Here is a 16566-nt window from a genome sequence, read left to right as displayed (position 1 = left end):
GCTATTGGCTTCGTATTGTGACTTAGATTCTTATGTTCTTATGGATGGCAGATCCATTGAAAGTTAGGCAGTGGCTTGATGGCCTCAGAAGTGAGGGCCTGCAGGACTCATCCCACAGGTGAAGCTTGACAGTGGCACAGCTGTGATGTGTCAGCTTCAGGTGAGCTGGGATTTAGGAAAGTGGGCAGGCCGACGTTTGTGGGACCCTCCTTAACCTCCAAAAAAGAGAGCTCTACCTCCAATAACATTTTAGTACACGAAACGGAAAGATATTTTTCTTCTGGGGGCCATGGCCCAGACATCAAGCTCAGGTCTTGTCACTGTCCATCCCTCCATGCACAGGCGCAGGACAGGCTGAGTGGGACCTGGTTTTGGCTTCATCAGCCTCTCTCTAGGCTTCTGGGATAGCATCCACTCCTGCTACTTGACAGATCCCTCCCCCCCCCCCCAACCATGTGCTTCTGTGATGTCAGCGCAGGATGCTCCACTCCTCCAATCAGCACTCACTCTCCTGTCAGGCGCAGTGGACGTTGGCGTGAGTCAAGGGGCTGTGCAGGTGAGCATGTCTACACGCCTCTCTTCAATGGGTTCAAGAAACATTACTGCCTTACTGCAGACCTGAGACTTGAAATAATGGGAGATTGTGCAATTGCATGGACATATAAGATATATACAGTATACAAATATATCTGCCATTAATAAGCAGGAGTTATAGTTACAGGCTTGGGCTTACAGTTCCGCACTGCACAATGGTCTCCTTGTTAAAGGTGATATTTGATATCCCTTTAAAAGTTTAGTAAAATGAAGTTAGGCTCAGCCAAACCATGGGAAAACAGATACAGCAGTCAAAGACAGAACCATAAAAGCCGCAGCAAGACAACACTGTCGACATGGGGAAAACATGGGAAAACTGTGATCCCTTGGGTAGATTTATTGCGGTAAACTTTCAGGAACTTACAGAAATAGAGACCATTTGCACCATATTTCTTTTTTAAACACGCACTCTGCAGAGTACTGGTGTCAGCCAAACTCTCTCACCCGCAGACTTACCATAGTGAAAAGATATAATGAGTATATTCCCCAGGATGGTCAGACTATGACTTATGACTTGATCATTTTGCCAATAACCAAGGGTTCATGTATAAACACTGCATGCCCTGTCGAGAGCATCAGATTCCTTGCTGCCATGCTTGATTACTGGAATTCTATATAAGGACAGATTGCTAAGAAAGAAAACACACTCTAGAAGATGCCTGACTGCTATTTTTTCTGTTCCGGAGGATGAGTAGCCTTCTCCGCTTCATTGAGACGTGACATTATCTCACAGCAACACACATCTCAGACTGCCGGGATACGGGTCCCTAGGGGTTATCAGTCCATTTTAAAGCTCAAAAACAATTTGAAAAAGATATTTGCACGTATATATGTCAGTAAAATAAAGGTCTGTCCGTCTGGGTGGCCCCAGAATCAGAAATTGACTGTATGGGAGAAAGGCATCAAAGCCACTCTCAAGGAAAATGAGGGATTGGAGCTGCCCTGCTCCTGGTGGGGGGCACAGTGTAGAGCAGACAAGTCAACCTGATATTCACCTGCTGGGGATAACATGCAAGCTCCACACAGACAGATGTGTGAACCCGGAGCCAAGCCTTAGTTTCCAACAAGCTGCCCCTGCCAGCATCGGCTGTGCTGCTGAAAAAGAACTTCTGAAGAGTTATCACAAATAAAGGCAATATAGAAAAAAGGCTTTCAGTTTTGAGGCTGCCCCAGTTTGTTGTTCTTTTGTTTCACATTCCAGAGTAACATATCCATGAAGCTAGCTGATCGTGCGACCTTCTGGGAGTCTGGGGGGCAGGGAGAGACAGACAAAAGGAAAGGGAAGAGTTTTATCCCGGGATCTGAGTCACACAGTGGCCTCTCTCTGCTGCCCCGGGGGTCAGATGCCCCCTGTCCTGTGACGGTGAAACAGGCCAGTGTCCCGTCTTCACCTTTCACCTTGACAAGGGAACACGCTGTCCCCAGCACGACAGGATGACTCGCCCTTCAGGCAGCATTACTCAGCCCTCTGCTGGTGCTGCGGCCCTGCGTAGTGACTGACCCCACTGCAGGTGAAAGGTAAAGGGGAGGACACAACGTAATAAAAAAAGCATGACTTTGTGAATCGCGTGGAATGATGGGATACAATATGCTATGACAGAATCGTACTCTGCTGTCTCCGAACAGCATTTCTCCGAAACTTCTTCTGCCAGTTATGTTTTACACAACACAGAGACTTACAAACGCCCTACAGGCAGTACATATACACTTTACACTCAAAATAAATAAAAACATGACATAGACAACAACCCATGCACAGTCATTCTGCACCAGTCCTACAGGAATCCACACAGCTCACCACAACCTGTGAACAGGTTCGGATGAGACGTAAAACCGAGGTCCTGACTCTCTGTGGTCATTAAAAATCCCAGGGCGTTTCTCGAAAAGAGTAGGGGTGTAACCCCGGCATCCCGGCCAAATTTCCCACTGGCCCTTACCAATCATGGCCTCCTAATAATTCCCCTCTCTGAACTGGCTTCATCACTCTGCTCTCCTCCTCACTCATAGCTGGTGTGTGGGGAGCGCTTTGGCGCACTATGGCTGCCATCACATCATCTAGGTGGGGCTACACACTGGTGGTGGTGGAGGGGATCCCCATTACCTGTAAAGCGCTTTGAGTGGAGGGTCCGAAGGACGGCACCTGTTTACAGTATAGTGTCTCTGTCACTATACTGGGGCATTAGGACCCACATGGACCACAGATTGAGCGCCCCCTGCTGGCCCCACAAACACCTCTTCCAGCAGCACCCTTAGTTTTTCCCAGGAGTCTCCCATCCAGGTACTGACCAGGCTCACACCTGCTGACCTCCAGTAGGTTGCCAGTTGTGAGCTGCAGAGTGATATTCACATGAATGAAAGGAATGACAGCATCCTCTGTGCTTTACCTATTTATAAGCCAACTGATGATCTGGATCACGTTTACCATTTACTGGCTGGGAGACATCCTGAGCCAAGATCCTCTCCAATGAGTCCATCAATTCTGACGCAAGAGCAGCCGGCCTAAATTCACTGTGTTCTCTTGGACAGGCTTTAAGGGGGACAGTCTGGTCTGGGATTATAGGAATATAGGAGGTTTTCCATACTACAGGAATAGTAAGTGTGTCTGCACACATCAGGAAAATTGGTTGCCACACTGGAGCTAAGTCTCTTGCGAATAACTTCAGAATAAATACTGTGCACTATCAGAATGAACATTGGTGCACCGAAAAGTTTTCGCGACATGAATAATGTTAAGGTCAGGTGTGCCTTATCGTACCTGGTGAAAGGCAAATTCTTTTCATTTGAAAACTGAAGATCGTCATCAGTCACTATTGGTTTCCTAATTGGGGACATTCCTGTCATTTTCTTCATGCTGCAGTCTTCAGGGGTTATTAGCTTTAAAGCTAATAGCTGGAGTGTTACTTTTAGAAATGTTTTTTTTTTCTTCCAATAAGGAGTCAAAGTGGCTCCTCAAAGATCATGCTGAGAAAGGATCAGCTGAGTACTCAGTTTCCATCTCTGTCCAGCACTGTTAAGATGCGCAAAGGATCTTTTATTTATTTATTTGTATTGTTCCTCCCTAAGCTGTTAATTGTAAAGCAGCTCGGCGACTTTAGTTCCGGGCAAACGCTACTGGAATCGACTGGAATTTTCCCAGAGTAAAAAACAATTAAAAGAAAACAACAACAAAAAAGCACCCACTCTCAATGTGAACCAGGTCTTCAAAGGAAACCAGTCTTTTTTTTTTGTCGATAGAGAAATCAAATCCGCCGTTTTCTTACAACGTTTGGGGTTCTGGCGCAGCATAACGAAACGGCGGACATAACCTACAATATGTCGGTTATTTTATGTTTTCAAAGCGATAAATTGATAACGGGACTGTGTTATTTTTTTCCAGAAAAAAAAATATTCGAAATCGACGAGGGGGAAAATTGCAGGCGAGTGTTTTTTTTAAAAAAAACCCAACATTAACGGAACCTACAGACTGGAAGAGGTGTGACGACGGGCGTGACGTCGGGCGTCTATAAATACGATCGCTGCGCTGTCCTTGTGCTTCAATCCGTCTCATAGGGTAAGGTTGAGCCACTTTTCATTTAGAGAACTAATCGGGCAGTCTTTAACGTATTCTCTAGCCATCGTAATCGAGTAGGGCTAAATTTTTTAGGGAACCCAAGAAGGGAATCGTATATTTGTTCCTTCGTGTGGATTAATCAGTAACCGGAAACCCCCAAGCGAACCATGAGCCTCTCCACGCTGAAGCGCACCTCGGCCAGCGCCGTGATACAGCTCTATTGCCCCAACTCCGCCGCCATTCACCCCGGCCTCGCCAGCCTGGGGCCCTGCCTGGACGGTCCGGGCGGGTCCGCCGCCCGCACGGCTGTGCTGGACCCCACGCTCAAGCCGGACTACGCCGAGGAGGAGCTGGACAACTACTCGGCGGAGCCCGTGGCGACCAGCGCCTGGATCCCCAAGTCGCCGCGGTCGCTGCCCGGGGGGCTGAAGCTGGGCGGCCGCTTCCCGGAGAGCAGCCACGCCGACGGGTCCCTGCCCACCTCCCCGGACACCCCGCTGGACTGCGGCGGCGTCCCCGAGTTCCCCTCCGAGGCCCACGGGCAGCTGGACGCCGAGACCCGGGAGTTAATCCGGACCTTTTTGCGGATGTACACGGGGTTGCCGCAACGCCGGAGCCGAGGCAAGGCCCTGGAGACCCTGAAGCGCGTCGTGGACAGTGTGGTGGCGAAGCATCAGATCGCCTACCACGGTAGGGGCCTTTTCTTGCGTTTTTTTTTAATTACGGTATCGGCGCCTTAAAGTGAAGCCTCTTCTCTGGATGCATTTCGTAGTGGTGTAATCCGTACTTTTCTGTGCGGCGATACAGGCGAGTGCTGGCCGCGTTTCTTCCGTGGGTGTTTGCATTGCGCACACATCCAGTCCAGTCGTGTGGGCCTGCCTGCTCGGAGCTGTTCTCGGCGGGGTTAATGCGGTGCTTTGGGAATCGGGACATGGGGAGAAAACCAACATCATTCTGTCCGTTTAAACTGTTTTCTTTTGTTTTGCATTTAGCAATTTTCGGGTCCCCCCCCCCCTCCTTCTAAGTGTAGCGCAAAGCGACGGGGGTAAGACCGCGATTTTATCTCGGAAGCAAGGACCGTTTACATCTCTCTCATAACCCGGTGGCTTTTTTTTTTAACTGCAGGTTTCTTTGAAAATGCTACGTGGTCGGGTCGGCGCTGTGGGTTTATTTTTCGCTTGGTAAACAAAAGTGGCTAATTGCAGCAATTAATTCGGCAGGTTTCGCTTTTGTCTTCAGTCAGCAGTTTCCGTAATCGGCAGCAGCAGCAGCGGCGGTGGGGGTGGGGGGGGGGTTCGAGTTCCTGGGACGAGGGCCCTATACAGGAGGTAGTGTACCGGTGATTTATAATGTGGGAAGCACGTCGGCGATTGGAAATGTTGAGCGCGGGTGGGAAATCATTGTTTTTTGGGAGGGTGGGGGGACAGAGGCAGGTCTTTGAGGTCGGTAGTGGACGCAGTAGGGACACGTCACTTCCGGCTGTTTTCCTGGGTCGGAGGGGGGGTGGCGAGGGGGCGCGATGAGAGCTGGGGTCACGTATTTAGCGTTCATCCATTTTTGGGGTTTAATGCGGACTGCCCCGTCTTGTTTTACGCCCGAAGAAGGCTCCACAGCCGAAACGTTGTGTTTTCTTTCTTCTCTTTTCAGCCTGGAGTAAACCAGTTAACTTGTTCCTTTATTCATTAATCGCAGCTCATACTGCGGTCTTAGCCGTTAGAGAAAGTGGGTAATAGGTCCGCGGTGGAGGGGACATTCAAGCCCAGAGGAGTAGCGATAATAATAAACGAGTAAAGGTTTGATTCAGGCTGAAAAGAGAAGAAAAGAAACGCAACGCTTCGGCTGTCTTCATAATACTATTCGCAGTGGTAGATCTGGTCTTGTTAAAGCTGCTTAAGAGAAAATAAATTTGGGCTGTATACGTTCGTGTTGTGTAAGGCTTGTTGGGTTTTTTTTAGACCTTTATGGATCTACATATCCACTATTACATGTGAACGGCCCGCAGACGTCCCGGGCTCGGTTCTTTGGTTCATTATAATACCGTGTCGGTTTGCCGAGGCGGCGCAGGCAGTTAAATTGAGACGGTTGGTTGTGTGAGGGGAGCGGAACAAAAGATTATATTCATGTCGCATTTAAAGCCCCAAGCGATGAAGGCGGGGGTGTGTTCCAGTTAAACAGGTCACTTCCAGAAACGCTTTTAGTTCTGGGGGGGGCGGAAGATTTGTGGAGATCATAATAAAGGGGGGGGGTTGTTGTAATCAGCCATTGCGTCACTTCCCCCGGAACACAGAAATATATCCAGCATCTTCCCAAAATCATCTTCCCTGACTCAAAGCGCAGCTTTTTAAAATCTCTCCTGTTGATCAGATGCCTCAAAGCCTCGCATCGTTAACGGAGGGGGGGAATTAGACCTTGTCGTAAGAGAAGCAATTGTAATAGCATCTGCTTTTGAGGAGAATTAACTTATTTGTGGCCCAGTCAGACGGTGAGTCACTGAGTCCTGGCCTGTTTCGTGCAGAAAGCCGGAGAGGGCGCAGTCCGGTGTGGTCACGGGGCATGACTCAGTTTCACCCTCGCAACACTAATCTGCTGGAGAACCATTTTTTTTCCATAACTACAGCCGCAGCTTTGGAGACATAATAAAAATCGCAGGGGGGTGGCCTTGGATACGCAGTGTTGTTGCCATTCCACACAAAAACAGGCTCCGGCCTTCAACTGAAGGAGTAATTCGCGCACTGGACGTTTTGAACCCACCTCAGGGGCCGGCGGGTGGGCGTTGTGCGTGCTCCCATTGCAGCACCTCATGAGTTTTTAATCGTAATCCACCCCGAAGAATGGTATTCTCACCAGCTTTAATTATCCACGACTGGCGCAGTGTAGCCGGGTTTTTAAAAAAAAAAAACAGGCTTCGCTTCTACCTGTATCGGCAGTTGTTGCTAATTTAATTTTTTTGTGGGGGGGAGGAGGGGAGAGCAAAGCCTTATTTATTGTCTCTCGGGTATCCGGGCCGACCAGCAGTGGTGCGCCTGCAGAGTCGAAGCGGTCTCGAGATCTCCGACCAGCCGCAACCCCCCCCCCCCCGGAACCGCGCGCCTCCCCTGTTTCTGAGAATCGGCCGCGCGCTAGAGGCGGCTTTCTCAGAAACGGAGGCGGGGGCCGCGAGTTCCGCTCCGGCTTGCCGCGCGCTGATAAGGCCGCCTGGCCTGTGGCCTGACGCCTTGCGTGGCTCTCGGAACGTCGCTGGGTGCGAGAGAGCGCGCGTCCTTGCGTGGACAGTCCCGAGCCCAAGGAGGTCCTTGCTCTGTTATTGACGTTGACACTCTGAGGTTTTGGTTGGGGGGGGGGGGGGGCATGGCGGTTTCAGTATCCTGTTTGACATGACGCTTAGTCCTGGCAGACAGTGGTGCAATAGCATGACGCAAATTAATTTTTTTGTAGGGTCAAGTGTTTGGATGCTTACAGCCCCGTCCTCAACTCTTTGTCAAGGTGTCTGTGTGGACGGGGAAGTGAGCAGGCCCCGTCGCGGTGAACCTCCCCATTAGCCGGGGTTGGCTAGGTTACCAGGCGTGCGTTGTCAAGGGAGGCGTGCGTGATCCCTTGTGAACTCGGGTTGAAGGCTCAAGTGCTGTAGGTCTCATTTCTGACCTCCCCCCCGAGCGACGGAGGGTGACTCAGCCCAGGTGCTGAACTCTACCGGCTGGTTCCCTGTCTAACCCCGCAGCAGGCTGGAGGCCAGGCTCGATCTGTCTCCTGTTGCCAAGGCTCCAGGGGACAGGGCGTTCCTGGTCTGGTGCTTCTGCTGCTCTCGAGTCTGCAGTCGGCCTTTGGTGATCTCTGGTTGCTAAAGCGTGTTGTGGCCTGACGAGGGGAGTCCTCTGTCCACAGACCTGTGGGCCTCTGGGGATCTCTAGAGCCTGTAATCTTTCACCCCAGCCCTGTGGTTCAGTTAGTTGGCAGGACCTGGTTTTGCTCCTGGGTGCCCTGGGCCGCTGAAGGTTTCACAGGAGGCACTTGTCCGTGGAAGACCACACTGCATCAGGCAGGAACGTTGGCTGCAGAAATGGCCTCCCCCACCCTCCCGTTGATGTGGTCAGATGAAACGCCGTGTCCTCAGCGGCAGCCGGTCGCCGTGTTGCTTGGATGTCAAGCCAGGTCAGAGCACCTCCTCCTGAGGTCTGGTGTCGCTCGTGTCAGGCCTTCCTGTTGGGTTGGAGCTGTGAACCTCTGTCTTCAGCCCCGGCGCCGTTTGATCTCGAGGCTTGTGACCGGATGTAGAGAAATGCGACCTTCGAGAAGCGCTCGTCTTCTCTGAGCGGGACACTCACTGCAGCTTTCTAAAATCTCCCCTGCTCAGTTCAGATGCCTCAAAGCGCCCCTCATCCTTAACAGCGGGGGGCGGGCGGGGATCGGACCTGGTTTGTCAGAAGCCGTTTGGCGTCTGCTGGAAAGGGGGGGGGGGTGAGTTTTGGACCGATCAGACGGTGAGCCACTGCGTTCTGGCTTGTTTTGTGCCGAAAAGTCGGTGGATGAGCGCAGGGAGGGCGCAGCTCCTGGAAGCCGAAACTGAAACCCCCCTCCTCTTCCTCTTCCTCTTCCTGTAGGCATGATCGCGAAGCTGGGACTGGAGCAGAAGGGGGAGGACGTGAGCTTCGTGACGGGCGTGGCCAAAAGCTTGTTCAGCGACGGGAAGACCAACTGGGGCCGCATCGCCAGCCTGGTGTCGTTCGGCGCGGTGGTGGCCAAGCAGATGAAGGACTCCGGCCGGGAGCGCTGCGTGGAGGCGGTGGGCCAGGCGATCTCCGACTACCTGCTGCAGGACCAGCGCGAGTGGCTGCTGAACAACCGAGGCTGGGTGAGTACCAGAGACGCGGGCGAAGGCCGGGCAGCTGGTTCCGGCTTTCCTGGAAGGGGGTGGGGGGGAACGCTGGAGCTCGGTCCAGCGACACCTGATCAGGTGGCAAGGCGGCAGGGCAGGTGCATGTTGGGTAACACTCCCCGTGACGCTCATCGAGCCAACAAGAGGCCTAGAGCAGAGCATGCTGCCTTCCAGCGAGCGCAGGTGACTCGTCCCTGTCCCCAGGGAGTGGAAAGCTCCCGTCAGTAAAGGCAGGGAAGTCTGGCCTCCCTCTAACGATCCGGGCTCTCGGAACGGAAGCGGCGTGGGTCCTGGGTCGCCAGCGCTCTAGGGTGACTTTGTAAAGTGAGCTCCCCTGCCCTCCCGCGGCTCATCGGTAACCCGAGCTGCTGCTGCCGACCTGATCTCCCTTTGTGCCCTGGCTGGCGAGCGCGTCACCTGCCTGCTCTGGCACTCCAGGTGCTCCTGCATTATTCAGCTCCCTTTCCGCGTCGGGTGCTATTTTAAACCCTGCCTGGTTTCCGAGAGCAGCTCACATGTTTCCCTGATGCAGGCCGGCAGCCGGGCTTTCCGACTGCGCCGTTCTGTGCGTTGGGCCGATTTTTTTTCCCCTTGTCCCAACCCGGGTTCCCTCCTCCCCTCCTAAACCGTTATTCCAGACCCCCCCTCTCGTTTTCACAGTCCTGCAGGGACCCTAAACCGTAGTTTCTCTGACCGTAAGCATCAGTGTTCAATGGGTTTAAGATCCTGGACTGGTGCTTCTCAGCATCTAGACTTGTTTCCAGAAGATGGGTGCTAAAGACCCACAAGTCCCAGGATTGATGGTTTCACTGCAATCAACAGTGGTTCTTTTTTTCTTTTTTTTTTTAACTGTGCCTTCTGTCTCCTCTCCCTCTCCAGGACGGCTTCGTAGAGTTCTTCCACGTGGAGGACCCCGAGTCGACGATCAGGAACGCCCTGATGGCGTTCGCCGGGGTGGCGGGGCTGGGCGCGGGGCTGGCCCTGCTGATCAGATGAGACGCGCCCGTGCGAAAGAGGAGGAGGAAGAGGAGATGCAACAACAAGAAGATGAAGCATCAGTAGTAGTCAGTCGTTTTCCCACACTTGAGAGGAGGAGAACAACCACCACCACTGGAACGTGGTCTCCCGTGCTAAAAAACTGCCACAAAATCCTTTTTTTTTTTTTCCATGGCAACCGCACAAATGGGGAGGAACACGGGGCCTCTGACAAGTCGGGGGGGGGGCGCAGGCTTTTCCGAACTGATCCCATAATGGAACCACCGCCAACACCCCCCCCATGCCCCTGGCTTTTGGTGCTTTCAGACTAAGCAAGGAAACCAAGGACTGATCCCTGGAAAAGGCGGACATGGGGCGTCGTGGTTTTTGTGGATTTTGGGTGAAACGTTGGAAGAGTTCAGGACTTGGTTGAGGCGAAATCTATTACTCACTACATGGATAATGGAAGTGGTTGCTTTGATTTTTGTTTTTTTTTGGGGGGGTGGTGTTTAAATGATGCAGCTAACTTTTTGACCCTGTATGAATGTAAGCCCAAGGCATCAGTATTGCTGGCGTGCAGTGCGCTGTGACACCCCAGTCTCGCCCTGCTTACGGAAGAGCCCTTTCTGTCTGGGGGGGGGAACAAATGATTTTTTTTAATTTAATTGTGTAAATAAGATTATTTTTATATTAAATCTGTTATATGGAACGAAAGTGGTGTTCGGATATGTTTTAATTGGACTTTGGGGACATTCTCAAATAACCAACAGCTGTCGGGTCATTTCGACTGTCAGTGCACGGAACCGAACCAAAAGAAGAGATACACACATTCCAGCAAGTTTCACAACAACTTTTTTTTTTTTAGCCGTTCTCGCTTTCTGGCACTACATTGTCGTGCATTTCAAAGAAACTGCTTTGAAAAGGGATCCTTGTTGGGGGGGGGGAAATTGTTCCTCCTCTCCAGCGGAAGACCTTCATGACGGCATCTTCAAATCTGTAAAACAAAAAAGTTAAACCGTAGATCTTCGCAAAATTGTAATGCATAACACTCAACACTGTACTGGGCTCATTCAAATAAATTAACCCTCCGATTATGATGAATTTTGTACCATTTTCTCTAGCTACACATCTTCGGGCTGGTGTCGAGATGTGCCAGTTGGAAATAAAAAGCTACCTTCTTCGACAAGATCTGTTCCACACACATGGGAAAACTGAGTTTTGAGAATTCATTCTCTGCTGTCCTCCTTTCCAGCAAATATTAAGCTTGAACATTTTTCTCTACTCTGTCCTGATTCTCTCACAAATCCAGTGGTATCCACCCTCTGCTGATGACCTTTTGTAAACAGTCTTTCAGTGGTTCATTATAGCCCAAGAGGCCATTTCTGTGGCTGCTGGTTCCACTTCACGTGTCTCTCGTCGGGGGGATGGCAGTCATACCAGGGAGTTCAGGCCTTCTCCTGGGTGGGCATGCTGGGATATGCACATGCAGGTTTCCTTTCAATATTTTGAGTGTTGGTTCACTGGTACTGAAGAGGCCTTGTGGCTTGAATATTTAATTGTAAATATGTACTGTAATCTAGAATGACAGTATGGAATGTGTGGAGGTAGAGGGGGATGCTTCAATAAAACCCAGGTGTTTGTATTGACACGTGCCCGTCTTCCAGCTGGATAATACGAAGCAACTAAAAAGGCACATGTTAGGACCTCATACAGAACGTAAATCAGGGTTTTTGTTAAAATTGCACTATGCGCTTGTAAGGCCCCTTTTAGAATCTAGTGTACAATTTTGGTCGCCAGGTTAAAGAAACTAGAGTTGTTCTAGAATCAGTCCTGAAAAGAGCAGCTAGGTACGGGCTGGGACTTGGGACCAGAGAAGAACAGGGAAACAGGGATTGGAGGACACGGGTGGAAATGACGAGTAAGTGTGTTTAAAACCAAGAACAGGAGGTGTGTCTCTACAACCAAGAGATGGGAGTCGAGTGAACGTGCCAGCCATGATGCTGAAGCCGACACCCTGGCTTCTGTCAAGAGGAAACAGCTGGGGGAGATCCTGGGATCGATCAGCTGCTCACCAGGCTGCACGTGTTGGAGGGCCTCCTCTTGCTGACCCATTCCTGTCCATGAGCTCATCTGCACCAGTAAGGGAATGCAGGTCCTGAGGGTTGAAAGCAATTCGGGTTTTTGGTCTGCGGCTGTAGCTCCCGGTGCCCCACACACCTGCTGGTCTTCAGTCCAGCCCCCCTTCCTGAGATAATCGCACCCTTAATTCATCCAAGCAGCTGCTCAGGTGGAATATTTGCGCTTTGTTTTAGTTTAAAGTTGGGGGGGGGTTATTTCACTTACTAATTAAAAAGGTTAAAGCTCCAACGTGTGTACGAGCTGGGAGCAAACGGCTCAGATTCATCTCATTCTTAAATTAGTAAATATTCTCATGAAGTGAGGGGTTTGGTGGTTTGTAACTAAGGGCTCGGTGGGGCACCAGGACTGGGAACCACTGCTCTAAAGGATGTGATCCAGTTGGTCCTACCTGCTGACCAGGTGCGCTCCAGGGGCAACGCTGGTGGCACATGGCATGTGCTAGTGTCCAAACTACATGCACTGCTCAAACAAGCTGGGCATTCAAGAAGCTCCCAAGGGAGAGCCTCCACCTTTGGGTGACCTATACTCCCTTGAGGATGTTGGGGGAGGAAACTGGATTCCTGGGAAGCTGGTCACTTCCCAGCAAGGAATCTAGATGAGGCGGGCAGTGGGCAGCACGCGTGGCACAGAAAGTGAACCGAAGCCGAAGAAGCAGGAGGAGCGGTGGCTCTGTGGCTCAGGATCTGTGCCTGTGGCTGGGAGGTTGCTGGTTCAAATCCCGCAGCCGGCAGAGGAATCCTACTCCGTTGGGCCCCTGAGCAAGGCCCTTAACCCCAACTGCTCCAGGGGTGCTGTACAATGGCTGACCCTGCACTCTGACCCCAAGCTTCTCTCCCTGTCTGTGTGCCTCATGGAGAGCAAGCTGGGGTCTGCAAAAAGACAAATTCCTAATGCAAGAAATTGTAAAGGGTTAATAAAGCAACATTATTATTATTATTATTATTAGAATGCCAGACGGCTGGGCATGAGCTCAAAATGAAAGCCAGCGGGTGCAGTTCGTGCCCAACGCGGAATTGAAATGGGGAACACAGATCTGCAGTGTGTACCCCAAACTTGCGAGTGCGATCCTCTGTCTCCATGATCGGGACCTTTGCAAAGTTTTGTGCATGTCCATTGCTCTTTGAATATGCTTCTAAAAGCCTTCTGAAAGAATGAAGATATGTCTGCATCTTTTTAAAAGGACTTGAACATCCCCTTGCAAAACAGAAATGCTGGCTGGAGTTGATGCGACGAGATCAAAGTTAACTGGCTTGAAACCAGCATCAGACCATGTGACTGAACTTCAGACCGACTTAACTTGCTATAGACCAGAAGTGCACCACCCCAGTCCTGCAGGGCTACAGTACCAGCGGGTTTTCCGTCCACCTCTGCTCTTAATGACCTGACTGAGCTCATCTGGTCCAATTAGGACACTTTCCGAAGGTGTTCAGCTGTTAAACAAGTTAGAAATGTAAAAAAAAACAACCCATCTGGATTCTACCCCAGAAGGCTGGCGTTGCACGCGCATGTTAAGGGCAGGTGCTTTGCAAGTCTGTTAGTCTGTTTACTTATGCAAGGTACAAACAGCAGTTTTATTATGCTGCTTTGCTGCAAGGCTCTGTCTGTGCATTGCATCAACTTATCCAGCCAAAGGTACAGCATCTCCTTTGCTTGGTGCACTTTGTGCATGATTGCATGTGCAGGAAACTGAGGGGAAACGGGGGAGGGTTCAGCCTGTAACAAAACCAACAGCCACACTTACAAATCAAAGGTGCTCCCCTTCTTCAAGTATCTCTGGAGCCACCGTTCCTGACCAGCAGGGAGGACATGGAGAGTGGGGTGGGGGGGGTGCCCTCTCCGGACTGCTGATGACATCACAATGCCCCGGGGGTGCTCCCCCTCGCAGGTGTTATCTGGGGCTCAGCCCAGCGCTGCCTGGAGAGTCTGTGGTCCGCGCCCGTCCCGAAGCCCCGGGAGTTATGCAAAGGGCTGGAACAACGAGCAGCGGATTTGCATGGGAAGCAGGAGCCACTTCCTGGTAGCTCTGGGCACTCTCAAACCCTTCTTTGTGTTCCCTGTCCCAGTGGGAGGGGTGAGGGGGGTGTTTAAATTGGTTCTTGCAAAAATAACCCCCCCCCATGCTGCGTCAATCCTCCCTTATTAGATATCGGAGCTCCCCCCTTTCCGTAGCAGTTGATTGGGATAATACAACTGCTTGCATGGAGGAGATGGAGGGAAAAAATCCACCTATAATGAATGCAGATCCAAGAAGGCATTATGGACACAGAATAACTGCAAATCCTGCAAACTGCAGCCTGGATTGAGGTTTTTCCTGGACTCCACTGGGCCTCCACAGAACCAGCAGTGAAACACGAACCCAGAGGACACTAAAGAGAAGTGTATTTGGAACAGGGAGCAAGTGGCCCTTCTTTATACAAAGGGTGGCGGGAGTGTGGAACAAGCTGCCCATGTTACCCTGGTGTCATTCAAGAAACAGCTGGATGAGAACAATAACCTACTACCTGCCAGACAAGCTAGATGGTCTCCTCGCATTCGTATCCATTCTTGTGTTCTTCTCTGAGCTCTGTCTTTTCAGGGATGGGCAACTCCAGCTCTGCAGGTCCTTCTTCATTAGCAGCTGATTAAGACCTAAAAAGAAAGATCTGATTCGAACAGCCATGACGTAGATGCCCCTGCCTCATTTGATCTATCTGGGTCTTTAGTCTACAAGCAGCAAAATAAATGATTTCACAATTGGCAATCTTACAATGAGTACACGCTCTAACAAACCATAAAGACTCTGCTCAATTAAAAAAACATGCTAAAACAGCTGATTGTCCTTTTTCAGTCTATGCAAGCGGTTGCTGGGGGTGGAGCTCCTCCAGGCCCTACCACTTGCTGTTGCCCGTGCCTTTTCCTTGTCCCGGCTCCGAAACTGCGGTCATCCCGTCCTCCGCAGGAGCTCGATGGAACAGGAGCTTTCCTCCTCAGTCCCTGTACAGCGCTGCTTCGCCGTCGAGAAGCCCCATGTGGCGATACTGTACTTCGTCCTCCCTCCCCAAACAGGCAGGCTGGAAACATAAGAGCTGCTGGGGTTCCACTCTCCTGATCAGAAGATAGAGAGATTATGGGGTGCAAGGAGCTGCTGATGAGAGGGGCCTCCGTCCCTGTTCCTGGCAAAGCCACGAGGTCTCCTGGGCTTCCTTCCTGCTCCGACCTCAGTCCAGGTCTCGACGGAACCAATCCGCGGCTTCGTCAAAGCAGGCGAAGATGACTGGAGGCCTGGGCTCTCACAGGGCTGGAGCTGGGGCCCCACCGACTTTTAAAAAAGGCCCCCGGCAGCGACCCGCTGGTGTGGTGTCTGTCCCCTCCAGTAAGGGACTGAGGCTGGTGCCTCTCTGCACCCCACTTTCACTCCCACCCCAGGTTCCTCTGTCATCACAGATTATTTTGGGGGGGGGGGGGGTCGTGGTGGTTATGGTGGGGGTTAATACAGCCAGAAAGAAGCCACAGATAACACAGAGACTTCACAGTCCACCCCCCTTCCTTTCACAAGCTACTGTACTGCACTGCACTGTACACTGAAGCACTGACAAAGACCTCATTTGAACCTCGACTTCTCCTTTTTTGTCTTCTCACAGGAAGTCAGCAGAAGACGCCGAGCTGTACTTAAATAACCTTGAGGAGGCGACCCTCCGTGCCCGGATTATGTGGTGCTGTGGAGACTGTTGTGTTTTTGCTGATAGAAGCGAGACAAGTTTACGTTTTTCTTCCTCCTATGCAGCCCTGAAATGCCTAAAGAATGTTGCTTCGTGTCTCCTGCGGCACCATGTCTTGGGCCTGCTGCTCTCTGTCTTGCTCGAGGTGGGATTTCAGGTGGTCTCCTGGGCGCGCGTGTGTGTGTGTGTGTGTGTCACTGGTGGAAGGAGGTGGGAGTCGAGTGGACGGGGGGGAAGCATTTGAGGGTCGCGCAGTGCTGTGAAGCCTGGTGCTGCAGTGATGTGCTTCCCTGCTGCTCCTCCTCCCTCTCTTTCCCTGGCCTTGAGCCACAGTCCTGAGGATCTGGATTGCTGGAAAGGACAATAGCAAAAACTTCCAACCCCCAGATCCCGTCTCAGGGCTCTTTTCTGGGGTATGTCCAGGGATGAACTGCCCTCGTAACTTCCTGCCTCCTGCAGGCTGGACACCTGGAAGTGCCTAATTCACACCTCCGACAGGCCAGACGCACGCTTGGATGGAGGGTGTGAGATGGCACACACAAACAGAGCCAGGCGGACCGGCATCACAGCAACGGCACCTGTCCAGTCAGGGCCCCCCCCCGCGGCTGGGGCCCCGTTCTGCTGCACGCTGGTCTCCCAGGGGTTATTTTTAAGAGCTCCTCCGCGAGTCTTCCTCCTCTCCTCTGCTGCGCGCCAGCGCCATGTTAACGTCTTGCAAAGCAAATGCAAGCTCCTGC

At 51.6% G+C, this 16566-nt stretch overlaps 1 protein-coding gene across 1 annotated transcript; it reads left to right on the top strand.

Moving 5' to 3' along the window:
• The first annotated feature begins 4056 nt into the window (after positions 1-4056).
• mcl1b (MCL1 apoptosis regulator, BCL2 family member b) lies at positions 4057-11086 on the top strand. The gene is made up of 3 exons (XM_088905761.1): positions 4057-4834; positions 8743-8993; positions 9897-11086. Exons 1-3 carry the CDS (start codon positions 4312-4314, stop codon positions 10011-10013), a joined length of 891 nt encoding a protein of 296 aa, XP_088761887.1. The 5' UTR covers positions 4057-4311; the 3' UTR covers positions 10014-11086.
• The last annotated feature ends 5480 nt before the right edge of the window (positions 11087-16566 follow it).

This window comes from Atractosteus spatula, chromosome 25 (assembly GCF_055471065.1).
Source record: "Atractosteus spatula isolate fAtrSpa1 chromosome 25, fAtrSpa1.hap1, whole genome shotgun sequence".
Taxonomy (NCBI): domain Eukaryota; kingdom Metazoa; phylum Chordata; class Actinopteri; order Semionotiformes; family Lepisosteidae; genus Atractosteus; species Atractosteus spatula.
This window is presented reverse-complemented; position numbering and strand designations above follow the sequence as displayed.